The 23,606-nt window shown below is 43.0% G+C and overlaps 1 protein-coding gene across 2 annotated transcripts in view; it reads left to right on the top strand.

The window, feature by feature from the left end:
- Nucleotides 1-23,606, top strand: part of LOC139265728 (GRAM domain-containing protein 2B) — a 197,896-nt gene that overhangs the window by 93,290 nt on the left and 81,000 nt on the right. The window contains exon 1 of one of the 2 annotated variants that reach the window (XM_070883031.1): nt 680-839. The exons of the other annotated variant lie outside the window; for it this stretch is intronic. Coding sequence (XP_070739132.1) covers nt 748-839 — 92 coding nt within the window. The 5' untranslated portion in view covers nt 680-747. Of the gene's footprint in view, nt 1-679; nt 840-23,606 lie in introns of those variants that run through there. 2 annotated transcript variants of the gene reach the window in all.

Here is a 23,606-nt window from a genome sequence, read left to right as displayed (position 1 = left end):
GAGTAATATCAGCGCTACTCTCCAATGTAAACAGGAGAGACTTCCGCGCCTCCAGCGCACCCATTTCCAAAGCCAAGAGCGCTGAGGGAAAGCCCCTCTATATCCATCGCCACAGAGCCTCAATAAAGAGTGGAGACTGCCACTCAGTGATTGCTCCGGCGAGACCTCAGCAGCTAAGTACTTCCCCCTCCCCAGTGTTATCTGGCATTGTGTAATCAACTGGCTCATTGTTATCGAATGTATGGGCACCTGGTGAAGTAATATCCTGTCTAAATAATTCAGAGTACCTGCTACATCATCGTTAGCTGCAAGAGACTCAAAGGTTGGTTGTATACAAACCCTGTAGCTGTAGAACTAGCAGTGGTTTTATTTACAATTGGATGTCCAGAAGGGGGTGGAACGCACTTAATTTAATATTGCACAACTGCAGGTGTTCCTCCGGAAGATAGGCGGATTGTTCAGAAAATCTGAAATAAAGTTTCCCCCAATGCTTTGAGGAAATTTGCAGCAGTTACTTATCCGAGTAAGTTCCCCTTTTTAGGTTGCTGAACAGTCCCTTTTCTTTGGCGTTATTCAGGGAAGGCTGTCTTCACTTTTTGGACTGGGCCCAGTAGTACTAGTTCAAGCCTACTCACGTCTGCCTGAAACAAAGAACCTTCCCTCTCCTTACAGAGGGCCAGGGGAGCTTTATACACTGTTAAAGACAGTTTGAGTTGAGTGAAGTAATTTACTCAAGAAAGAGTCCTAATGACTGAGCAAAGCCAGAATTGTGTTCCTGGGGAAGAACTGAAGTCTACAAGATTTCCTAGTAAAAAGGACCCCAGAAACGTTTCAATTAAGTAAGTACCACTTTTTCCTTCCCAAGTATTATTTGAAATTGCAGTTGCTGAAGGCTATATTGTGCAGCAAAGAATGCCTGACTTTGAAACTTGACAATCTGCTTTAGTGTGTAGTAGATTTTTGTATGCTTATGTATGTGTACATAGACATTGATACTGTCAACTGCAGTTTCACGTTTATTTTGGATTAATAGGCCTCAAATATTTTTTGAAAAGTGATTTGTGTTTTAAAAATAGTGTTATTTAGGTATCTTTTAAAATACATTTATTTCATATGTTTTTTTTCTTGAGAAATTCTGTTGTTGAAGAAGGAATTGCCTCTCAAATGTATATGTTGCCCTTGCACCCCATTGCTGAATGGCCTGTATGCATTTGGCCAGAATCACTTCTTTATAAATGCATATAGCACCAATGCCAGAGTTGAAACGCACTCTAGCACGAATCATGGGCCTCTAGGGAAGGGAGGAATTTAGAAACTATTGTGTGCTTTAGCTTTATTAAACATTAAGTGAATGAAATTATAAGCAGATGATGATCAATGCTGAACTTTTTGTTTGAGATGAGTTCCACAGATTACTTTCCTTAACTACACCTATATAGCCTCCATAATTGTTTGTTTTCATCTAGGTCCAAAGCAAACCATGATATTTTAGATATAAATCAAGAGTAACTCTTTTTAACAAATACTTCTTGAGGGACTTCAGTGCTTTTTTTAAACCCCAAGTTTTTCCTTTCCAACAAAAAAAGAAACTTTGTCTTAAGTCTGCCTTCTGTGTTGTTGCATTTTCATGTCTCTTGAAAATTTACATGGGTATGATAATTGCTGACACTTAGGGTGTCACATGTTGTATCACAACACTGTAAAATTGATAATTCCAAAACCAGGTGCAGATCTACTCTAATTCACCATTGTGAGGCTTCCTGGGGAGGCAGTTGCACACCACTTGAGCTTGACACTCCAACTCCATGTACGAAAGAAAAGACTTGGCATCTATATAGTGCCTTAAACAACCCCAGGACATCCTGAAAACAATTAAAATGCTTTTTGAAATGTAGTCACTATTGTAGAAAACGCAGCAGCCAATTTGCACACAGCAATGTCTTTCAAATAGCAATGTAATAAGATCAGATAATCTTTTTCTATTAAAGACACATAGAATAGTACAGCATAGAGGGAGGCTATTTGGCCCATCGGGTCTGCGGCAGCTCTTTCAAAGAGAAATCTAGTTAATCCCACTATCATTTAGGCGTTTGGTTGAGGGATAAATATTGGCCAAGGCACCAGGAAGAATTCCCTGCTCTTCTTCAAAATAGTGCCATGGGATCTTTCACATCCACCTGAGAGGGTAGACAGGGGTATGGAGAGAAAGCAGGAATGGGGTACTGAAATGCATGATCACATTGAATGGTGGTGGAGGCTCGAAGGGCTGAATGGCCCACTCCTGCACCTATTTTCTATGTTTCTATGTTCTATGGTTTAAGGTCTGATTGAAAGACGGCACCTCTGACAGTGCTGCATTCCTCAGTAGTGCACTGCAGTGTCAGCCTAGATTTAGTGCTCAAGTCTCTGGACCAGAATTTGAACCCACAAACTTCTGACTCCAAGACAAGAGTGCTCCCACTGAGGATTTGCTCAAACTTGGGTGTGCCCCCACCCAAGCCACATTTGGATCATGCTGAGTCACCTACAGCCTGCTGCTCATAAAACATCTTCACAGCCTCTTCCAGCTACTCTGGAGCCAAAATTCAGACTCCTAAAAAGGCCTCTTACCGTCACAAAACGGCAGCCAGGCGGTGGAGTCGAATGGCTAACGATTTGGACTCAAATGGCCACTGCTCGTGAAATTCTCCTTTGGTAGTTTTTCTGGCAGTCCGCACTTCCGCCCTGCTGCTGCCGACCCCTCCTACGTGCGTCATCAAAGGAGGACCGCCGATCTCCTGCACCTCCATCGAAATTCACCTAGAAAAATCTTTGGGCCACTGCACGGTGCCCCCGGCAGTTTTTTCTGTCAGTGCACTGTGTTCGAAGTGTGTGTGACATAGAAACATAGAAAATAGGTGCAGGAGTAGGCCATTCGGCCCTTCTAGCCTGCACCGCCATTCAATGAGTTCATGGCTGAACATGCAACTTCAGTACCCCATTCCTGCTTTCTCACCATACCCCTTGATTCCCCTAGTAGTAAGGACCTCATCTAACTCCTTTTTGAATATATTTAGTGAATTGGCCTCAACAACTTTCTGTGGTAGAGAATTCCACAGGTTCACCACTCTCTGGGTGAAGAAATTCCTCCTCATCTCGGTCCTAAATGGCTTCCCCCTTATCCTTAGACTGTGTCCCCTGGTTCTGGACTTCCCCAACATTGGGAACATTCTTCCTGCATCTAACCTGTCTAACCCCGTCAGAATTTTAAACGTTTCTATGAGGTCCCCTCTCATTCTTCTGAACTCCAGTGAATACAAGCCCAGTTGATCCAGTCTTTCTTGATAGGTCAGTCCCACCATCCCGGGAATCAGTCTGGTGAACCTTCGCTGCACTCCCTCAATAGCAAGAATGTCCTTCCTCAGGTTAGGAGACCAAAACTGTACACAATACTCCAGGTGTGGCCTCACATGGCTGTGCGGCGGTTATTCAAGGGGAGGGCGCGCTGCCAAGGCCGCCGTTTTTTTTTTGTCGGCCGACTGCCAGGTCGGGCCGACAGTTATGTCCCCGGGTTCAGCCAGGCCACCAACAGGCAGCCCATCATTCCCTCTTGGGTGCCAGGCTGCTGGCCCGTCCAAAACTCTCACTGGTGGCCCAGTGGACATAACTAAAATAATGGCAGAGTTCACAGTGGCTCTTCCCTTTTTAAGTGAAGGGGAGAGACATGGTGATACGCACGCCAGGCTGATGACTGATAGTGGCAGAGACTCCATTCTGCCTCCATTTCCGCCCCTCTAGTGTACTCACCGTCTCACTACTGCCCCCATTATGACTGACTTCCGGTCCGCCGGAAAAAAAAAGCCAAGAGTGGAATTTTGCTCGAGGCCACCTCATCCACCGCGGCGGAAAAAACATTTCAACAGCGATAGGGGCGACCTGTTTCGGGCAGACCTGAATTTCTACCCCTCTGTCTCTACAGCAATTATTGACTGCTGTTCAGTCTTTCTGCTTCACATCACTGCTGTCCATGCAAACTCTGCTGCAGCACATCGAATGAGCACAACCTTGTTTTGTTCACTCCTACAACTTGCACTAGTACTCAGTTTCTGACTACGTGTCCTGGACTGCCTCTAGCTATGTACCCTCTGTGTTTGCAGCCCACAATTCTTTCTGATTGCCTGCTCCCCCACTTTTTATCCCAGCTTCCACCTAATGATACCTGTTCCCCATTCAGTACCTCTAGATCCATCCTACTCCTTTCATGATCCAACTGCTCCATTGCTCTCGTACCCATCTCCCAAGTTTGTTTCAACATCCAGCACTTCACTTACTCTTCCTGGGTTGTGCCCCCCCCACCCCCTAACCGAAAACACTAGTTCCTTCCACTATAATACCCGCTCGCACCCCCTCCCCCCCCCCAGTCCTCAGTACATCATCATTACTGTTATGTCTATAATGTACTTATGAATGATTCCACAAGGCAATGTGTTGTACTTGAACTGTAGTGACCTTGGTCCTTTATTCCAAACTCCAGAGTCCAGTGCAAGCATGGTGTGCAGCCTTTTATACAGGGCCCTGCCACCAGGGCAGGAAACCCCCTGGTCTCCACCAGTTGCACCCTCTAGTGCCAGAATGTATGTACACGGTGTGAACCTTATTGAGAGTACATCAGGTAAACAAGTCTCCATCTTATACAATCTCACAGTGACTACACATAGAGTACATCCATAGTCAGCATATACAACAATTACAGATTGCCTGTGTTGTAGCTCCTTTCCAATGGCTTCTTACCGATCTGATGCGAGCTGCTTTTGATTTTCTTGGGCTTCAGGAAGTAAAGCAGTAGATAGATATTTATATACAAGATAAAAGTTCACGGGGTTGGGGGTAATATGTTAGCATGGATAGAGGATTGGCTAACTAACAAAAGACAGAGTCGGGATAATTGGCAACTCGAGAATGAGCCAATCAGTAACTAGTGGGGTGCCACACTGGGACCCCAGTGCTGGGACCTCAACTATTTACAATCTATATTAACGACTTGGAAGAACATAGCCAAGTTTGCTGACGATACAAAGATGGCAGGAAAAGCAATGTGCCTGAAATTCCGATGTCCCGGGTCCGTACGAAGCTTCTACGGACCTGGGAAGGCTTCGGAAAAGCCGGTTTTCAGCGCGCAAGGCGCATGTGCTAAAAATTGGCTTTTCCGATCTGTCAAGTTTCTGGCTTGACCGATCTCGTGCATATTGGGAGTGAGGACACTTGGTTGGGTGAGTGGGGGCAAGATTTGCGATATTTACGCATATCTTGTCCAGCAAATGTCATCAAAAATCTTGCGCCTGAAAAAGCAGGCGTATAGCCTACTTTTACAAGCGCGTTTAAAAACATACATAAACATTAAAATTAAATTAAATAAACACATGTGAAAAGATATTTTATTGTTTAAAAACCCTCCCCATTGCAGTAAGTTTATTTTAAGGCATTATTAAAAAAAGTTGGGAAAATATATATTTTTTAAGAACTTTAATTTAAATGAATCTTAAATATGTAGTCTATTTTTAAATTTTTTATTCATGTTTTTTGTGTTTGGGGAGCGGGCAGGGAAGTGGACCTGAGTCCATGATCGGGTCAGCCATGATCGTATTAAATGGTAGAGCAGGCTCGAGGGGCTGTATGGCCTCCTCCTGCTACGATTTCCTATGTTCTTCTGTTGAGTGCAAACTGGCACCTGCAATTATATTTTTTTTTAAAAGAAATACTTGCATTTATATAGTGCCCTACACTACTTCAACATATCTCAAAGCACTTTACAGGCAAGTAAGTACTTTTTGACGTGTCATCACTGTTGTAGCATAGGAAACACGGGGTGTTGAGTGGATTTTATAAACTACTCGGTGTCCACTTGACCTCCTAGACACTTTATAAAAAATGTTTTTAATTGCTCTGCTTCAATCTCCCAATACTCGGGAGATGGGCATGAGAGCAATGGAGCAGCTGGGTCATGAAAGGAGTAGGATGGATATAGAAGCACTGAATGGGGAACAGGTATCATTAAATGGAAGATGGGAGTGCCTTGAGCATTAGGATAAGATGTGGGGGGAGCAGGCAACCAGGATAAAGTATTTTGAGAAAATGGACACTTTTGTCTGAACATTCTGCATCTGAAATGGGAGTAGAGCTGGGATGCACATGCAGAGCTGTCATGTTCGAAGTATGTATTTGCAAAAAAAATCTTACCAGTCCAGGATGTAAATCAACTGCTCACTATAGTTACTAGATTCTGGTGACACAGTATAAACGTAGCCCACGATTGTTATGATTTTGATCTAAATACAACTTGATATGAGAATTTCTGGATAAACGTAGTTGAGAACCAAATCTTGATGCCAGTTTACGTAATCATTTAATGCAAACGAGATCAATTGCATCATAATCCAAACCGTGCATTCACTTGTTCCATTACATACATATTGTGCAACATTTTTTTATGAACATAAGAACATAAGAAATAGGAGTAGGAGTGGGCCATATGGCCCCCTCGAGCCCACTCTGCCACTCAATAAGATCATGGCTGAGCCGATCCTGGCCTCAACTCCACTTCCCCACCTGTTCCCCATAACCCTTGACTCCCTCATTCAAAGATCTGTCTATCTCAACCTTAAATATATTCAAAAACACAGCCTTCACAGCTCTCTGGGGTAGAGAATTCCAAAGATTCACTATCCTTCTGAGGGAAGATATTCCTCTTTGTTTCTGTTTTAAATGGGCGATCCCATATTCTGAAACGATGTCCCCTAGTTCTAGATTCCCCCATGAGGGGAAACATCCTCTCTGCATCTACCCTGTCAAGCCCCCCCTCAGAATCTTTTGAATAAGATCTCACCTCATTCTTCTAAATTCCAATGGGTATAGGCTCAACCTTTCTTCATATGACAACCCCTTCATCTCTGGAATCAAACTCGTGAACCTTCTCTGAACTGCCTCCAATGCAAGTATATCCTTCCTTAAATAAGGAGACCAAAATTGTATGCAGTGCTCCAGGCGTGGTCTTATTAACGCCCTGTACAGTTGGAGCAGGACTTCCCTACTTTTATACTCCATCCCCCTTGCAATAAAGGCCAACATTTCATTTGTCTTCCTGATTACTTGCTGTACCTGCATGCTAACATTTTGCGTTTCATGTAGAAGAACCCCCAGATCCCTCTGTACTACAGCATTTTGTAATCGCTCCCCATTTAAATAATAATTTGCTTTTTTATTTTTCCTACCAAAGTGGATAACATTATAGTTCATCAGCCAAATTTTTGCCCACTCACTGGGCTCAAAATTGGCCCACCCCTTTTTTCGGTGCACTCACCGGGAATGCACCGCATTTCTGCGTTGAAAAGTGCTCCGAAAAAATTGCTCCCCACTTTGGCCGCTATCCGGCCTCTCCTGGGTCTTCGCGCAGCATGGGCCAGTCGGGTCAGGGGCGGAGCCAGCATTCCGCGCTGAAAACAGTGCCGGGACGTCTGCACATGCGCGTTGGAGTGTGCGCACATGTGCAGTAGCTCCTCGCCCACAGCCTCTGTGTGCATCATCACCCATCACACATCCCGGCTGCTGGTGCGTCCTGCCCCTATCCCAGGCTGAGTGGCCTAGCGTACAGGCCGGCCCGCTGCCTTCCCAGGCTGAAGATGAAGGTAGGGTAGGACTTACTTCTATTTTTTTATTTGGATATTTTGAAAAAAATTATGTAAATATGTTTTGTCTCTTGTGAATAGTGGTGACCATTTGTCAAGCCTATTTACCTGATGCTATTGTGAAAGAAGAACATAAGTGACGGAGGAACACTGAGAGACTATCATATTTATTGAAGTAGACTTTATTTGGACAATATGGGCTCAATTTTGGCCCAGTATAATCATTGCAAACAAATAGTTGTTTAAATTAGTTGAGAGATTAGGGCAATTTAATTTAACTATCTTTTACTTTTTATTTTTGTAGTTTAAGCTTCCATAAATATTTCTGTTGTACAGTAAATTAACTTTGCGAAGTTTGTCATATGAAGTCCTGAATAGCTGTTTGATCCTATTCACATTCTTTAGTCAAGTCATTAAGTTCTGCTGGCCTCCGATGTACGTACCGGCGCTGATTTCTTAACTCTCCACGGGTTTTCACAAGTGGCCACATACGCTGGCCTAAGTAGATTTGGAGTAACTATTAGCTGGCCAAAGTGGTCTAAATGGCCAAAACTGGCGTAGGTGGCTGGTAACACCCCCTTTTGAGAAAAACTAAACTAAACTTTAAAAAATCGTAACTAACTCACTTACACTGGTGCAAATTGAATGTGCAAAATGGGGATTTTTAAGATACTCCAGAAAAATCAAGTTGCTCCAAAAAAAAACGGAGCAACTCCTAGCCAATTTTGAGCCCACTGAGCCTATCTATATCCCGTTGTAGATTCTTTGCGTCCTCCTCACATCTTGCTTTCCCACCTATCTTTGTATCCTCAGCAAATTTGGCTGCATTACACTCAGTCCCTTCATCCAAGTCATTTAATATAAATTGTAAATAGCTGTGACCCCGTCACTGATCCCTGTGGCGCACCCCACTAGTTACAGTTTGCCAACCTGAAATGAGCCATTTATCCCGACTCTCTGTTTTCTGTTAGATAGCCAATCCTCTATCCACGCTAATGTATTACCCCCAACCCCGTGAGCTCTTATCTTGCGCAGTAACCTTTTGTGTGGCACCTTATCGAATGCTTCCTGGAAATCCAAATACAAGACATCAACTGGTTCCCCTTTTTCCACTCTGCTCATTACATCTTCAAAGAACTTCAGCAAATTTGTCAAACATGATTTCCCTTTCATAAAACCATGCTGACTCTGCTTGACTGCATTATGATTTTCTAAATGTCCTGCTATTACTTCCTTAATGATGGACTCCAGCAGTTTCCCAATGACAGATGTTGGGCTAACTGGTCTGTAGTTTTCTGCTTTCTGTCTCCCTCTTTTTTCTTAAACCGGGGTGTTATATTTGTGGTTTTCCAGTCTGTTGGAACCTCTCCAGAATTCAGGGAATTTTGGTAGATTACTACCAATGCATCCACTATCTGCAGCCACTTCACTTAAGACCCTAAGATGCAGGCCATCGGGTCCTGGGGACTTTTCCACCTTTAGTCCTATTAGATTGCCTCGTACTTTATCTCTAGTGATAGTGATGGTTTTAAGTCATCCCCCCTGTCCTCCGTCCCCCCATAGCTCCTTGATTATCAAATTATTGGGATGCTCTTACTGTCTGTTTTTATATTTCTTGGTAGTTTATTCTCATTTGCTATCTTCTCTGCCTTTATCATTTTTTTAGTCGTCCTTTGCTGGTTTCTAAAAATTTCCCAATCCTCTGGCCTTTCTTTGTCCTTTGCAACATTGTATGCCTTTGTTTTCAATTTGATACCATCCTTTACTCCCTTAGTTAGCCAGGAATGGTTCATCCTTCTCCTTAGCATTTTTTTTCTCACTGGAATAAATCTTTGCTGAGAGTTATGAAATATCTCCTTAAATGTTTGTCACTGCTTTTCTACAGTCTTACCCTTTTAATATATTTTCCCAGTCCACTTTAACCAACTCTGCCTTCATACCTTTGTAATTACCTTTATTTATTTAAGTTCAGGACACTAGTTTGAGACCTAGTTTTCTCACCCTCAAACTGAATTTGAATTTCTACCATGCTATGATCACTCTTCCCAAGAGGATCCTTCTCTACAAGATCATTACTTAATCCAAACTCGTTACATATTACCAGATCTAAAATAGTCTGCTCCCTGACTGGTTCCACAACGTATTGTTCCAAAAATCATCCCGCATACACTCTATGAACTCTTCCTCAAGGCTACCTTTGCCAATTTGATTTGTCCAATCAATATGAAGATTAAAATTGCCCATGATTATTTCCATACCTTTCTTACAAGCCTCCATTATTTCTTGATTTATACTCTGTGCTAGAGTTGCTACTGTTTGGAGGCATGTAGTCCACTCCTATCAGTGACTTATTTCCCTTTTTATTATTTCTTATCTCCACCCAAACTGATTCTACATCTTGATTTTCTGAGCCAATATCATTTCTCACTATTGCACTGATCTCATCCTTTATTAACAGAGCTACCCCACCTCCTTTTCCTTTCTGCCTATCCTTACGAAGTGGCAAATACCCCATAATATTTAGTTCCCAACCTTGGTCACCTTGCAACCACATCTCTGTGATGGCGACCAGATCATACCCATTTATTTCTATTTGTGCCGTCAATTCATCTATGCTTTGTGCGTTCAGATATAGAGCTTTTAATTTTGGCTTGTGTCCCTACTTGTCACACTCTGGTTATCATTGCCCCTACCGCTACCCTGCACTTTTGCCTTCTCCTTTCTCTCTGACTCATTAAGTTTCAGCTTACTGAATCGCCTCCCCCCCCGCCCCCCCACTATTTAGTTTAATGCATTATTTTTTTTTCTCTTCTCTTTCTCCTGCCCATGTTTGGTGATGCTGGCTTTGTAGTAGGGAATGCAGAATAATGACTGCTTGAATTGGTGTGATAACTAAAGATAACTGAGCTCTCCATATGGATTTTGTACTATTGATTTGTTTTCTACTGATTCAACTGTCCTGTTGTCTCATTTCAATCAAAAAAAAGTAGTGATTTTTTTTAAAGAAAAATTGAAAGGGAGGCATTGCACTGGCTGCAGTCACTATGTAGTGCATAGAAAAAATAATGTCAAGTCAGCTCTTGAGATGCAGTATGGAACCTCTTGCATATGGTGGCAGGAATGCAGAGAAGCTTCAACTATGATTTCTGTTTAGAGATATGTTCCTTTCACAATGAAAAATATGTCAAATGTATTAAAAATTTCTAATGTGAAGTTACATATGTTACTGAGGTTTTTTTGACCTCCATACAAGCACTGGGTTGCTCCTGTAAGAAAGCAGCGAGACTTTCAAGAGGGTATATGTGCAGTTGGCAATAGAATAGCAGATCAGTTTATTTCCGGAACACTTATGCTGCCACTGCCCATTAATTTTTAGGAGCAAATCTGATTCTCAAAGTTGAATAAAACTGTTGTCCGTCCAGTCTTCAGCAGCACACTGCTGTGCCTCTAATTTTGGAAGCAATTCTTCAGCCAAGAACCATAACTAGTAGTAGGATCATGGGAATGGAACTGGAGCACTGGAGACAGCATTTCATAGAATGGTTACAGCATGGAAGAAGGCTATTCGGCCGGTCGAGCCAGTACCGACTCTCCGCTAGTCCCACTCCCCCGCCCTTTCTCCGTAGCCCTGCAAATGTTTTTCCTTCAGATACTTATCCAACTCCCTTTTTAAAGATAAAATTGAGTGTGCCTCCACCTCCCTTTCAGGCAGCGCATTCCAGATCTTAACCACTCGCTGCGTAAAAAAAAGTTTTTCTTGCGTCGTCTTTGGTTCTTTTGCCAATCACCTTAAATCTGTGCCCTCTGATTCTCAATCCTTTTGCCGATGGGAACAGTTTCTCTCTCTACCCTGTCCAGACCCCTCCTGATTTTTAACACTTCTATCAAATTTCCTCTCAATCTTCCCTGCTCCAAGGAGAACAATCCCAGCTTCTCAGTCTATCAACGTAACTGAAATCCCTTGTTCCTGGCATCATTCTCGTAAATCTTTTCTGCACCTTCTCTAAAATCTTCACATTTCTCAAAGTGTGGTGCCCAGAATTGGACACAAATCTCCAGTTGGGGACGAACTAGTGTTTTATACAGGTTCATTATCATTTCCACTCTTCTACTTTACACCTTTTTATTTATGAAGCCCAAGATCCCATAATCCTTTTTAACTGCTTTCTCAACCTGCCCTGCTACCTTCAATGATTTATGCACACATACCCCCAGATCTCTCTGTTCGTGCACCCCCTTTAGGATTGTAACATTTAGTTTATATATCCTCTCATTCGTTCTACCAAAGTGCATCACTTCACACTTTTCTGCGTTAAATGTCATCTGCCACGTGTCTGCCCATGTCACCAGCCTGTCTGCTTCCTGAAGTCTATCACTCTCCTCCTCACTGTTCACTATACTTCCAAGTTTTGTTTCATCTGCAAATTTTGAAATTGTGCCCTGTACACCCACGTCCAAGTGATTACTTTATATCAAGAAAAGCAGTGGTCCTAGAACCGACCCCTGAGGAACACCATTGTGTACCTTTCTCCAGTCTGAAAAACACCATTCACCACTACTCCAACACAAAAGCAAAATACTGTGGATGCTGGAATCGGGAATAAAAACAGAAAATGCTGACGAAGGGTCATCGACCGGAAACGTTAACTCTGTTTTCTCTCCACAGATGCTGCCTGACCCACTGAGATTTCCAACATTTTCTGTTTTTATTCACCACGACTCTCTGTTTCCTGTCACTTAGCCAATTGCATATCCAGGCTGCCACTGTCCCTTTTATTCATGGACTTCAATTTTGCTGGCAAGCCTATTATGTGGCACTTTGTCAAACGCCTTTTGGAAATCCATGTACACTACGTCAACCGCATTACCCTCATCAACCCTCAATCTTTGTTACTCATCAAAAAACTCGATCAAGTTGGTTAAACACAATTTGCCTTTAACAAATCCGTGCTGGCTTTCCTTAATTAATCCATCCCTATCCAAGTGACTGTTCATTTTGTTCCTGATTACTCTTTCTAAAAGCTTCCCCACTACTGAGGTTAAACTGACTGGCCTGTAGTTGCTGGGTTTATCTTTTTTGAACAAGGGATGACCGAGGGAATGGAGCTAGAGAATTTGGAATGGGCTTTAGAGGAAGGGAGCACTTGGTGGGGAGGCCAGGCAGAGCAGATAAAAATGTGTGGAGTGAAGGATTAACTTTTGGGTGAGGGAATGCTTAATTGTCACAGCCTAAACAAAAATACAAATGTCATTGGTTTGTCTTTTGTGTTGCATGGTTAGAATGGACTAGTGTTGTGAACGGATTTGTCCATGATGTTGTGAAATCATTGGCAATTTTAGAGATTCAGTACAGTATTAGTTGTAGAATTATTTACAAGAATGGTTCCAGGGATGAGGGACTTCAGTTGTGTGCATAGACTGGAGAAGCTGGGATTGTTCTCCTTTTAGAGCAGAGAAGGTTGAGAGAAGATTTGATAGGTGTTCAAAATCATGATGGGTCTAGACAGAGTAGGTAGAGAGAAACTGTTCCCATTGGCAGAAGAATGCGAACCAGAGGATGCAAATTTAAGGTGATTAGCAGAAGAATCAAAGGCGACATGAGGAAAAACATGTTTACACAGCGAGTGGTTAGGATTTGGATTGCACTGCCTGAAAGGGTGATTCAATCGTGGCTTTCAAAAGGGAATTGAATAAGCACCTGAAGGAAAACAAATTGCAGGGCTACGGATAAAGGGCGGGGCGTGGGACTAGCTGAAGTGCTCTTGCAGACAGCCAGCATGGGCTCGATGGGCCGAATGGTCGCCTTCTGTGCTGTAATCATTCTAATAATTTTAAATTCACCATGTAGGTGTTTAATACTAAAGGTTAATGCAATAAATTATTATTTTTCTGATGCTGACGCACCATATACTTTAAGCTTCTGTTTAAGTTTATGTAACCCTGTTGATACTGGATTTTATTAAGTCAAAAACCAGGCCAGTGTCTACATATAGATTGGGTCAATTCTCAAGTTTATCTTTCGGTTCAGAAATGCCAGCTCTTTAAGTGAATCTCACTAGGTTTGTGTTCTTGTATTTGGTTTGCGCAATGTATCCTTTAATGACACATGCAATGTGCAACTTAACCTTGTGTAAATAAATCTATAAAATCTGAAGTATATTTGAAATCGTGGCTTTCTGGTTATTGCTGATCAAAGTAGATGAGTAGCCTCTCTGCATGGGCCAGGTGATGTCTGACTAAAGATTTCGGAAACAGTTAATCAATCTCTCAGTTTTTTGCACTGAGCTGTCTGCCGCCTTACTCCAAAGCCATCAGATTTCAACTTGATTTTTTGGAATGATTACGGGCTAGAAATTCAATTTTCAACGAAAAACGGTATTTTTTCGCCAAAATTACCGTTTTCGCTTCGCTACCGTTGATAGGCCAGATATTCAACCTTTAATTTGCGCAGTGGTAAAAATCGGCGTTGTTCGCGGATTCACGGCACAAACCGCGAATTTTGGCAATTTTAGTTCGAGGCTGATACTGCTGCGAGAGAGGCCTTGGGAGGGGCAAAAACATCCCCTCCAAAATTGAAAAAAAAACAAAATTCACAAAACATTTACAAGACACTTATCTATCGAATTGCTGAAAAAGAAGTAGAATTAAAAAAAATAAAAATTTTAACTTGCCTTTTTTGCAGGTCTCCATACTTACCGCTGCTGGCAGGGCTGCAAAGACAGGTTAAACCATGTCAGTATTCTGAGCGCAGATTACGGGTGTGGAGCGACACAAATTTCTGGCGTAAATGCTATTTCGAATGTTGCACGATAGCGCTTCTCTCCCTAGCGGTACGTGGAAAGCAGCGTCACACAAAGGTGCCCGAAGTTCCTGCCACCGTTTTTTTGCCAATTATGGTGAAATATCGCCAAAAAGTCGGCGCATTTCTAGCCCTATATGTCCATTTTTTGACCTGTTACTTGAACCCGTCAACCTCTGAACTATTTCTGCCATGTCATCAATCAGCAACCAGTTGAGACAAACTTTTATTTCATACAAATACAAAAGAGATCTTTGTTACAAAAGAAATAGTAAATTACTCTGATGCTGAAGCTTTGGTTTCTATTTTTGATGTTGAAAGAAACCTCCATTTCATATCAATAACATCAACAACAACAACAACAACAACAACTTGTATTTATATAGCGTCTTTGACGTCGTCAAACGTCCCAAGGCGCTTCACAGGAGTATTGTGAGATTAAAAAATTTGACACCGAACCGCATAAGTAGAAATTAGCACAGGTGACCAAAAACTTAGTCAAAGAGGTATGTTTTAAGGAGCGTCTTGAAGGAGGATAGAGAGGCAGAGCGGTTTAGGCAGGGAGTTCCAGAACTTGGGTCCTAGGCAACAGAAGGCACGGCCACCAATGGTTGAGTGATTATAATCAGGGATTTTCAAGAAGGCAGAATTAGAGGATTACAGACATCTCGGTAGAGGTGGGGAGTTGGGAGGGATGTGGGGCTGGAGGTGTTTGCAGAGATAGGGAGGGGCGCGGCCATGGAGGGATTTGAAAGTCGAGGCGTTGCTTAACCGGAAGCCAATGTCGGTCTGTGAGCACAGGATAGAGTGATCAACTATGTCGAAGGCTGCAGGCAAGTCAAGAAGGACGAGGAGGGATAGTTTACCTTTGTTACAGTCACAAAGGATGTCATTTGTGACTTTGATGAGAGCCGTTTTGGTACTGTGGCAGGGGCGGAAACCAGATTGGAGGGATTCAAACATGGAATTGCGGGAAAGATGGGTATGGATTTGGGAGGCGACAACATGTTCAAGGACTTTAGAGAGGAAAGAGAGGTCGGAGAAGCTGCGGTAGTTTGCAAGGATGAAGGAGTCGAGGGTTGGTATTTTGAGGAGAGGGGTGATGACGGCAGATTTGAGGGAGATGGGGACTGTACCTGAGGAGAGAGAACTGTTAATGTTGGCTAACAGCCAGAAAAGGAAGTTGAGTGGTCAGCAGTTTGGTGGGAATAGGATCAAGGGAGCAGGAAGTGGGTCTCGTGGACAGGATGAGCTCGGAAATGTCATGAGGAGAGATCAGAGAGAAACTGGAGAAAGATGTGAAGCTAGGGCGGGGTGGCTTCCTTAGAGGAAGTTTGTCCGGTGGGCTAGGGGAAGGAAGGAAGGGAAGAGGCCGAGGCGGCCGAACGGATGGTCTCCATCTGAGAGACAAAGAAGTCCATGAGCTCTTCACTCATTGTCGGAGATGAAGGAGGAGACTGGGGAGAGGAGTTTAAACAGACCATTAGCAGTAGGGAATGGAAGCGAGGGTTTATCTTTCTGGAATAGTGAGCGATTTTGGCAGTTGAGAGCAGGACCCAATAGTGCTTTATGTGATCCAGCCATATCTGGCGGTGAATGGCTAAACCAGTTACAAAAAACATAAGAAATAGAAGCAGGAGTAGGCCTTGCGGCCCCTCCAGCCTGCTCCACCATTTAATATGATCATGACTGATCATGGTGGTTGTCCGCCATATCCGTTCAAGTCTGCGTTCCTTGGACTTAAGGGAGTGAAGATCAAGGTTGTATCAGGGGGAACGGCCAGGGTGAGAGAGTAATTGTTTTAACAGGGACCAGCGCATCAAAGATGGTGCTAAGGGTGTGATTGAGCAGTTTGGTAGCTGCAGAAATGTCATGATGAAAGGAGGGCCAAAGGCTGGACAGTTGGGAGTTGATAAGTGCAGCGCAATTGTAAGAGTGTCGGGAGAGAGTTTTTTTCCAGGGGCGGACACCGAAGGAGGTAGAGTTGGGGGGGTGCGGGTGGAAGTGGGGTATGGGTGGAGAGCAATATGAGGAAGTGGTCAGAGATTGCTTTAACTGCAATTGACACGATGGGAGTAGCGAGGCCACAAGAGATGGCAAGGTCAAGGGGCTGGCCGTAAATGTAGGTTGGGGAGTTTACAAGGAGGGAGAGATAAAGGGAGGATAGGAAGTGAGTGAACTCTAGAGGAGAGAGAGTATGGTGAATTGAGATGGAGGTTGAAATCACTGAGGAAGAGAAGTCGCTCTATGCAGAGGGAAGAAATATCAGTAATATTTTAATGGTACTTGGTTATATGGGTTTGCATCATTTCACTCTGGCTTGACGCTGGAACAAACCTTCTCAATTTTTCATAATGCAATTTCAGAGATGCCATAAAGAAAGAAAGACTTGGATTTATTTAGTGCCTTTCACGATGACCAGACATCTTAAAGCACTTTACAGCCAATGAAGTACTTTTGGAGTGAAGTCACAGTTGTAATGTAGGAAACGCACAAGCAAGCTCCCACAAACAGCAATGTGGTGATGACCAGATAATCTGTTTTTGTTATGTTGATTGAGGAATCAATATTGGCCAGGACATTGGGGATAACTCCCCTGCTCTTCTTTGAAATAGTGCCATGGGATCTTTTACGTCCACTTGAGAGGGCTGACGGGGCCTCGGTTTAATGTCGCATCCGAAAAACAGCACCTCCGACAATGCAGCACTCTCTCAGTACTGCACTGGGGTGTCAGCCTAGACCTGGCACAGAAAGAATTGCCACAAACACTTCAAAATTAAAGGATTTTTTAGTTTAAATATTAGTCAACAACAACTGCAGAACTGTTAAACGTAAGTCATCTTTGACAAGCTGACTGCAAAGATAGAGAATACGGTAAATAAAGTGTGTTATGAATATTCAGGCATTGATATAAGAAAATATAGTGGAATGAATAAACCGCTGGTTGACACATGGAAAACAGTTTGGGTAAATGGAGAAGGATTGGAAGTGATATACTCCAGGGTCCACTGCTGAGTCCACTTTTGTTCTCCATATACATAAAAGGTAAGGAGGTTTAAAGACTTCAGGAAGACAGACAGGTAGCAGATGCAATTTAATGTGGTGAAGTGTGAGGTAATACATTTTTGGAGAAAAAACAAAACATGAAGTGTACACTCAATTTAAAGTTGCTAAAGGTTATGGATAAAGGACACTTAGGGGTTCAAATACATAATTCCTCAAAAGTGAGTGCAGGTAGACAAAGCCATAGAAAAAGGCCACCAGCAAGTTGCCAAGGCTTCTTCAGCAGCACCTCCCAAACCCGCTGCTTCCACCACCTAGAAGGACAAGGGAAGCAGATGCTTGGGAACACCATCACCTCCAAGTCACCCTGATTTGTACAATATATTGCTTTTGCTTCATTACTGCTAGGTTAAAAATAATTCCCTACCCAACAGCATTGTTGGAGTTCCTTCAGCTCATAGATTGGAGCGGTTCAAGACGAAGCCCCACCACCGCCTTCTCGAACAACTGGGGATGGGTAATAACTGCTGGCCTAGCCAATGATACCCACATCCAGACAATGAATTAAAAAATATGGTTTTATAATTTGAGGACATAGACTACAAGTATAAAGAACTAATGACAAACTTGTACAAAACATTAGTTAGACCATAGTTGCAGTACTGTGTTCAGGTTTAAGTGCCCCATTATTGAAAGAATATTAAAGCACAGTGAGCATACAGCATAGGTTCACCAGGATGATGCCAGGAGTAATAAACTATAGCTATGAGAGAATACTTGAGATACTACAACTGTTTCCATTGGAGCAGAGAGGGTTTAATAGAGGTTTTCACATTTTATGAAGGGTTTTGATGTTGAATAAGGAAAAACTATTTCCTTTTGGTTGGTAGTCAGTGTCAAGGAGTCATTAATTTAAAATTGTCACTGAGGAGGAGTGGGGGCGGGGCTTTGAGACATTTCCTTATGCAGCAGGTTGCGGGAGCATAGATGCTTTACAGCAAGGAGTGGTTGAGACCATTGTCTCTTCAGGGGAAGCTGAACAAATATTTGAAGCAGAGGAAGGTGGAGTAATATAAAGTTTAATTTGCTGTAGCAAAGAGTTGGTACAGACACAAAGGGCTGAATGGCTCCCTCCTGTGCTGTAAACTTCATTCATGGCAAAGATCAGTATTAATGTTGGAATCATCGCATAAGATAAGCTATGATATAAGGTTAGATATGGGTTGCCAGCTTCTAAGTTTTAGAAAATGGTTAGGCCTCATAACAGAACAATAATCTGTAGCTGTAGTAAACAGTTGTGATATTCTAATTCTAATCCTACCAGTGGTTAATTTCATACATCATCGCAGCTTGATGATCATGAACATCACTTCAGCTATTAAAAATGTTATGACCATTCCTCTCCTGCCTATCTTCTTCTACCTGCTCCCCTTCCCAGAGGCCAATGACTCTTGCCACTTCAATGGGTGTTAGCAAGCTTCTGTTCCCATGCCCAAGTGGCTATTCTTGGTGTTTTGAGTGCAGACATTGAGTGTTGGCAAGGTATTTGAAGACAACCTAGCCAGGTTGGGTGGGTGTGTGTGTGGCTTGACCCATCCACCTCCACGGAGGTGTGTGGGGGGCCTGACCCATCCACCTCCATGGCACGAACCTGGTATTGCAGTACCTCCAGGAATGGTGCAGTGGCTCTCTGCCTTTTGGCTAAGAGCATTGGCGCAGAGTGATCCTTGATGTGTGCAAGGTGACCTCTGGCGTTTGTGATTTGACAAAGAATTGGAAAGATTGGCTACGAATTTTAAAAAAAAAATTTGAAGACAACCTAGCCAGGCTTCAACCTGTCCTCATATAATGTTTGCATACTAGAATTAAGGAAAGGAAAGCTGGCTGAGGTTTTTGGGCTATCCTCTCCCTAGGCTGGGATGATTGTGCCTTAACTGGTGCCCTGGCTCCAATGTTGTATATTGGCACAGACTGGGATTGTACCTGGCACTTTCTAGACCACATTTACCCACTAAGGTATCAAGAATACTTTTTAAAAAATTGTCAATAAAAATTACACAGTCAGCTGTAATTGCAGCATTCTGTTTTCTATTGCTACACCTCAACATGGGCATTTGTATTGTGTTACAATCATGTTAACTTGTTTACTAAATTTTGGCAATAATATGGCTCAAGTCCACACTAAGCAAACCTGTTGACATGGACATTTAGTTTGGACATCAATTTTGGGCTTTGAAAGTTAAGTAGAGTCCCAAAGTCAAATTCACTCAACCCACTAATAATAAATATAGTCACTAAGAATAGATTAGATGGAAGTACTTGTTAATCTGCCAGCAATCAGACTGAGGCACTGATGTTATGTTAGATGTGTACTCTGCCAAGAACATGAACTGACCTAACAAAAATTCAATACACACTACTGTCAGCTGTGGCTCAGTGGGTAGCACACTCGCCTCTGCGTCAGAAGTTTGTGGGTTCAAATCCCATTCCAGAGACTTGAACACATAAATCTAAGCTGACAGTCCAGTGCAGTACTGAGGGAGTGCTGCACTGTCAGAGATGCCATTTTTTGGATGAGATGTCAAACTAAGGGACCGTCTGCTCTCTCCGGTGGGTGTAAAAGATCCCATGGCACTATTTTGAAGAAAAGCAGGGGAGTTATCCCCGGTGTCCTGGTAAATATTTATCCCTCAATCAACATAACAAAACTGATTAGCTGGTCATTATCATATTGCTGTTTGTGGGAGCTTGCTGTGTGCAAATTGGCTGCCACATTTCCCACATTACAACAGTGACTACCCTCAAAAAGTACTTCATTGGCTGTAAAGTGCATTGAGATGTCTGGTGGACATGAAATGTGCCCTATAAATGCAAGTCTTTATTTCTTTGTGTTTAAAAGGAAAACTGCCTAAGTTATAAAGAATAAGCTGAATGTCAAACACTGTTTGACATTCTTGTTTCAAGTAGTAATTTTATCACTTCAGTTAAGAGCAAAATTTGGATCAAAAATGCTTTTCCCCATTCCCACACACCACTTGATTACAAACTAAGAACAGCAACTATTCATTGTGTTTGTGGTGACTGCCCCACTCTGCTAGCCAACAGAATTGTCAAAGAATTTATGGCTTTATTAAGATGGTCTCACTGAACTTTTAAGTTTGCCATACTACAGGGAACCAGTTTGAGACTGGCACCCACAAAGCATCATGGGCTAAATACATAAGAAATAGGAGCTAGAATAGGTCATGTTGGTCCCTCGAGCCTGCTCTGCCATTTAATAAGATCATGGCTGATCTGATCATGGACTCAACTCCACTTCCTTGCCTGCTCCCCATAACTCTTTATTCCCTTATCGCTCAAAAATCTGTCTATCTCCGCCTTAAATATATTTAATGACCCAGCCTCCACAGCTCTCTGGGGCTAGTTAGACCTACCTGTATTGCTAATACTGTGTGACTGGGGGAAACTGAATTCTACATGTTTCTCTTTGCACAGAGTTCCAATACTGGTACCAATAGATTTTAATTGTGTTTTCTTTTAAACACCTGTTCTTTTGGCTCTTTAATATTTAGCAGATATAAAATTAACTTTTTAGAAAGTTTCCAAGGTGTCCTCTTCTTGGGCAGTCCCCTGGAGTCGATGATGACTTGGTTCCACACTAACATGAGTTCTGAGGTGACTGATAACAATGTGGAATCTACAGTCTCTCTCACAGGTTGGAGGGACGGTGGATGAGGTGCTTGATTTATCGTACGCTCCTTCTGCTGTTTGTACTTGGCTTCCGCATGCTCCCGGCAAAGAGACTCGTAGTGTCCGGTGCCTTCTCGGATGCTTCTCTTCCACTTTGAGCAGTCTTGGGCCAGGGATTCTCAAGAGTCAGTGAGGATGTTGCATTTTTTTAAGGAGGCTTTGACGGTGTCGTTGAAGCATTTTCTCTGCCCTCCTGGGGCTCGCCTGCCATGACGTGGCTCGGAATAGTGCGCTTGTTTCAGGAGTCTAGCATCGGGTATGTGGACAACGTGGCTCATCCTTCGGAGCTGGTTGAGCGTGATCAATGCCTCGATGTTGGCCTGAGAGAGAATGCTGGCATTGGTGCACCTATCCTGCCAAGGTGTCTTAAGGAGGGTCAAGCACGTGGAGCGATTCTTACTGATCTTCCCCTGTTTGGGTCGTGTTGCTCATCAGCACGCAGCCCCGAAACTTCCCTTGAGAACCTCCACCTCACAACATGAGCTTTCCCTTGGAAATTCCTCGGTGCCATTCCATTCTGCACAGAGGTATGTCTTGTATAGGTGTTCCTGTACACATTCCATTCTCTTGCCCCCATCTTCCATGCAGACACACTGTGTCATGTAGCAGAGGCGAGCATCCCCAGTGGAAAGCCTTGTATTTGGATATCCTCTCCTGCACCATTTGGGGACCTGGGTTAGAGAGTGTTGCATGGAGAAGTGGCTTTGAATATTGTGTTGGGCTACTTTACAGATATCCAGGCCATGTGCACTTACTGTGGCACGGACAAAGCTGTTTCACATTTTTTTTGCAATGTGAGAGGTCGCAGCCCTTATGCAATTAAGGCCTGCTCCTCAATTTTTATGATACTTGGGTCAGGTGCTTCTGATTTTCGGTCACTTGGTATTTAAGGAAACTAGCAGATTGGAGGACCTCCTTGAGAGTCTGATCCTGGGCCTGGCCAGAATCTCCATCAACAGGTCCAGATTGTATAGCATCCATAAGGAAGGATGCTCTAACTGTTTGAGTCTCTTCCACGGCCTTGTGTGCACCTGGGTGGCTCTGGAGAGGGATCACGCAGTGTCCATCAGTGTGCTTGAGGCCTTCCTGACCAGTGGGCACTGCAGGACATTATCATTGAGGAGAATACAAGTATGATTTATGGTTGTTTTTATTTTTAACATTTTAGTTTAGTTTGAATGTCATAGTGGTGTTGTATCAGTGGTGCCCTCCTCTTGAGGAGGCACTTTAAGTGCTGCCTGTCATGGTGGAACTGGGTAGCCAGTGTCACCCTATTGGTCAAAGGACCACCTAAATCTTTTTGAACTCTGCTTTTCACTGTAGCTGCTGTGATTTCATCGTGTGCAGGTTGGCCTGTATGCCATGCTTGAATGCAATTGGAGTGACTTTGTAATTGCATACACTACAAAGTTTGCATTATTTCAGTTGTGCCTATATTCAATCTATTATAACAACAAATTGCATTTATATAGAGCCTTTAATGTCGTAAAACCTCCCTAGGCACTTCTCAGGTGAGTAATCAGACAAAAATTGATAACCGAGCCAAAGCAGGAGACATTAGGATAGGTGACCAAACACTTGGTCAAAGAGATATATTTTAAGCAGTGCCCTAAAGGTGGAAAGAGAACTAAAGAGGCAAAGGGATTTGGGGAGGGTATTCCAGTGCTTTGGGCCTAGATGGCTGAAGGCATAGCCACCAACCAGGATGAAGAAATGATAACTTAAAGTATAGAATTTTCCATTTAACTTCAACAAATCGTGCAAGATGACAAACTATGCACAGTTACTGATACTGAATAGTCAATAATTTTTAATGGTTATTCTTGAAATTAGACTTCTTTCAGGATCAGATTTTTCATCTGCTAACCAGTTAATTTAAAAACCGCTGCAACTTTAATAGCCTCAACATGACTGTTGTATGAGACATTCCAGAACGATTGAGCAATCATCTCAATCACATCTGACATTAGTAATCATAACAACAGCTTGTATTTATATAGCGCCTTTAACGTAGTAAAACATCCCAAGGTGCTTCACAGGAGTGTTATAAAACACCGAGCCACATAACTAGAAATTAAGGCGGATGACCAAAAGCTTGGTCGAAGAGGTAGGTTTAAAGGAGGAACATAAAAGAGAGAGGTAAAGAGGCAGAGAGGTTTAGGGAGGGAATTCCAGAGCTTAGGGCCCAGGCAGCTGAAGGCACGGCAACCGATGGTTGAGCGATTTTATAATCAGGGATGCTCAAGAGGGCAGAATTTGAGGAGTGCAGCAATCTCTGGGGGGGTGGGGGGCGGGTTTGTGAGGCTGAAGGAGATTACAGAGATAGAGAGGGGCGAGTCCATGGCGGGATTTGTAAACAAGGATGAGAATTCTTGAAATCGAGGTGGTGTTTA

This window comes from Pristiophorus japonicus, chromosome 1 (genome assembly GCF_044704955.1).
Source record: "Pristiophorus japonicus isolate sPriJap1 chromosome 1, sPriJap1.hap1, whole genome shotgun sequence".
Lineage (NCBI taxonomy): Eukaryota > Metazoa > Chordata > Chondrichthyes > Pristiophoridae > Pristiophorus > Pristiophorus japonicus.
The sequence above is the reverse complement of the archived record's forward strand: the minus strand, read 5'-3'. Positions and strand labels throughout refer to the sequence as shown.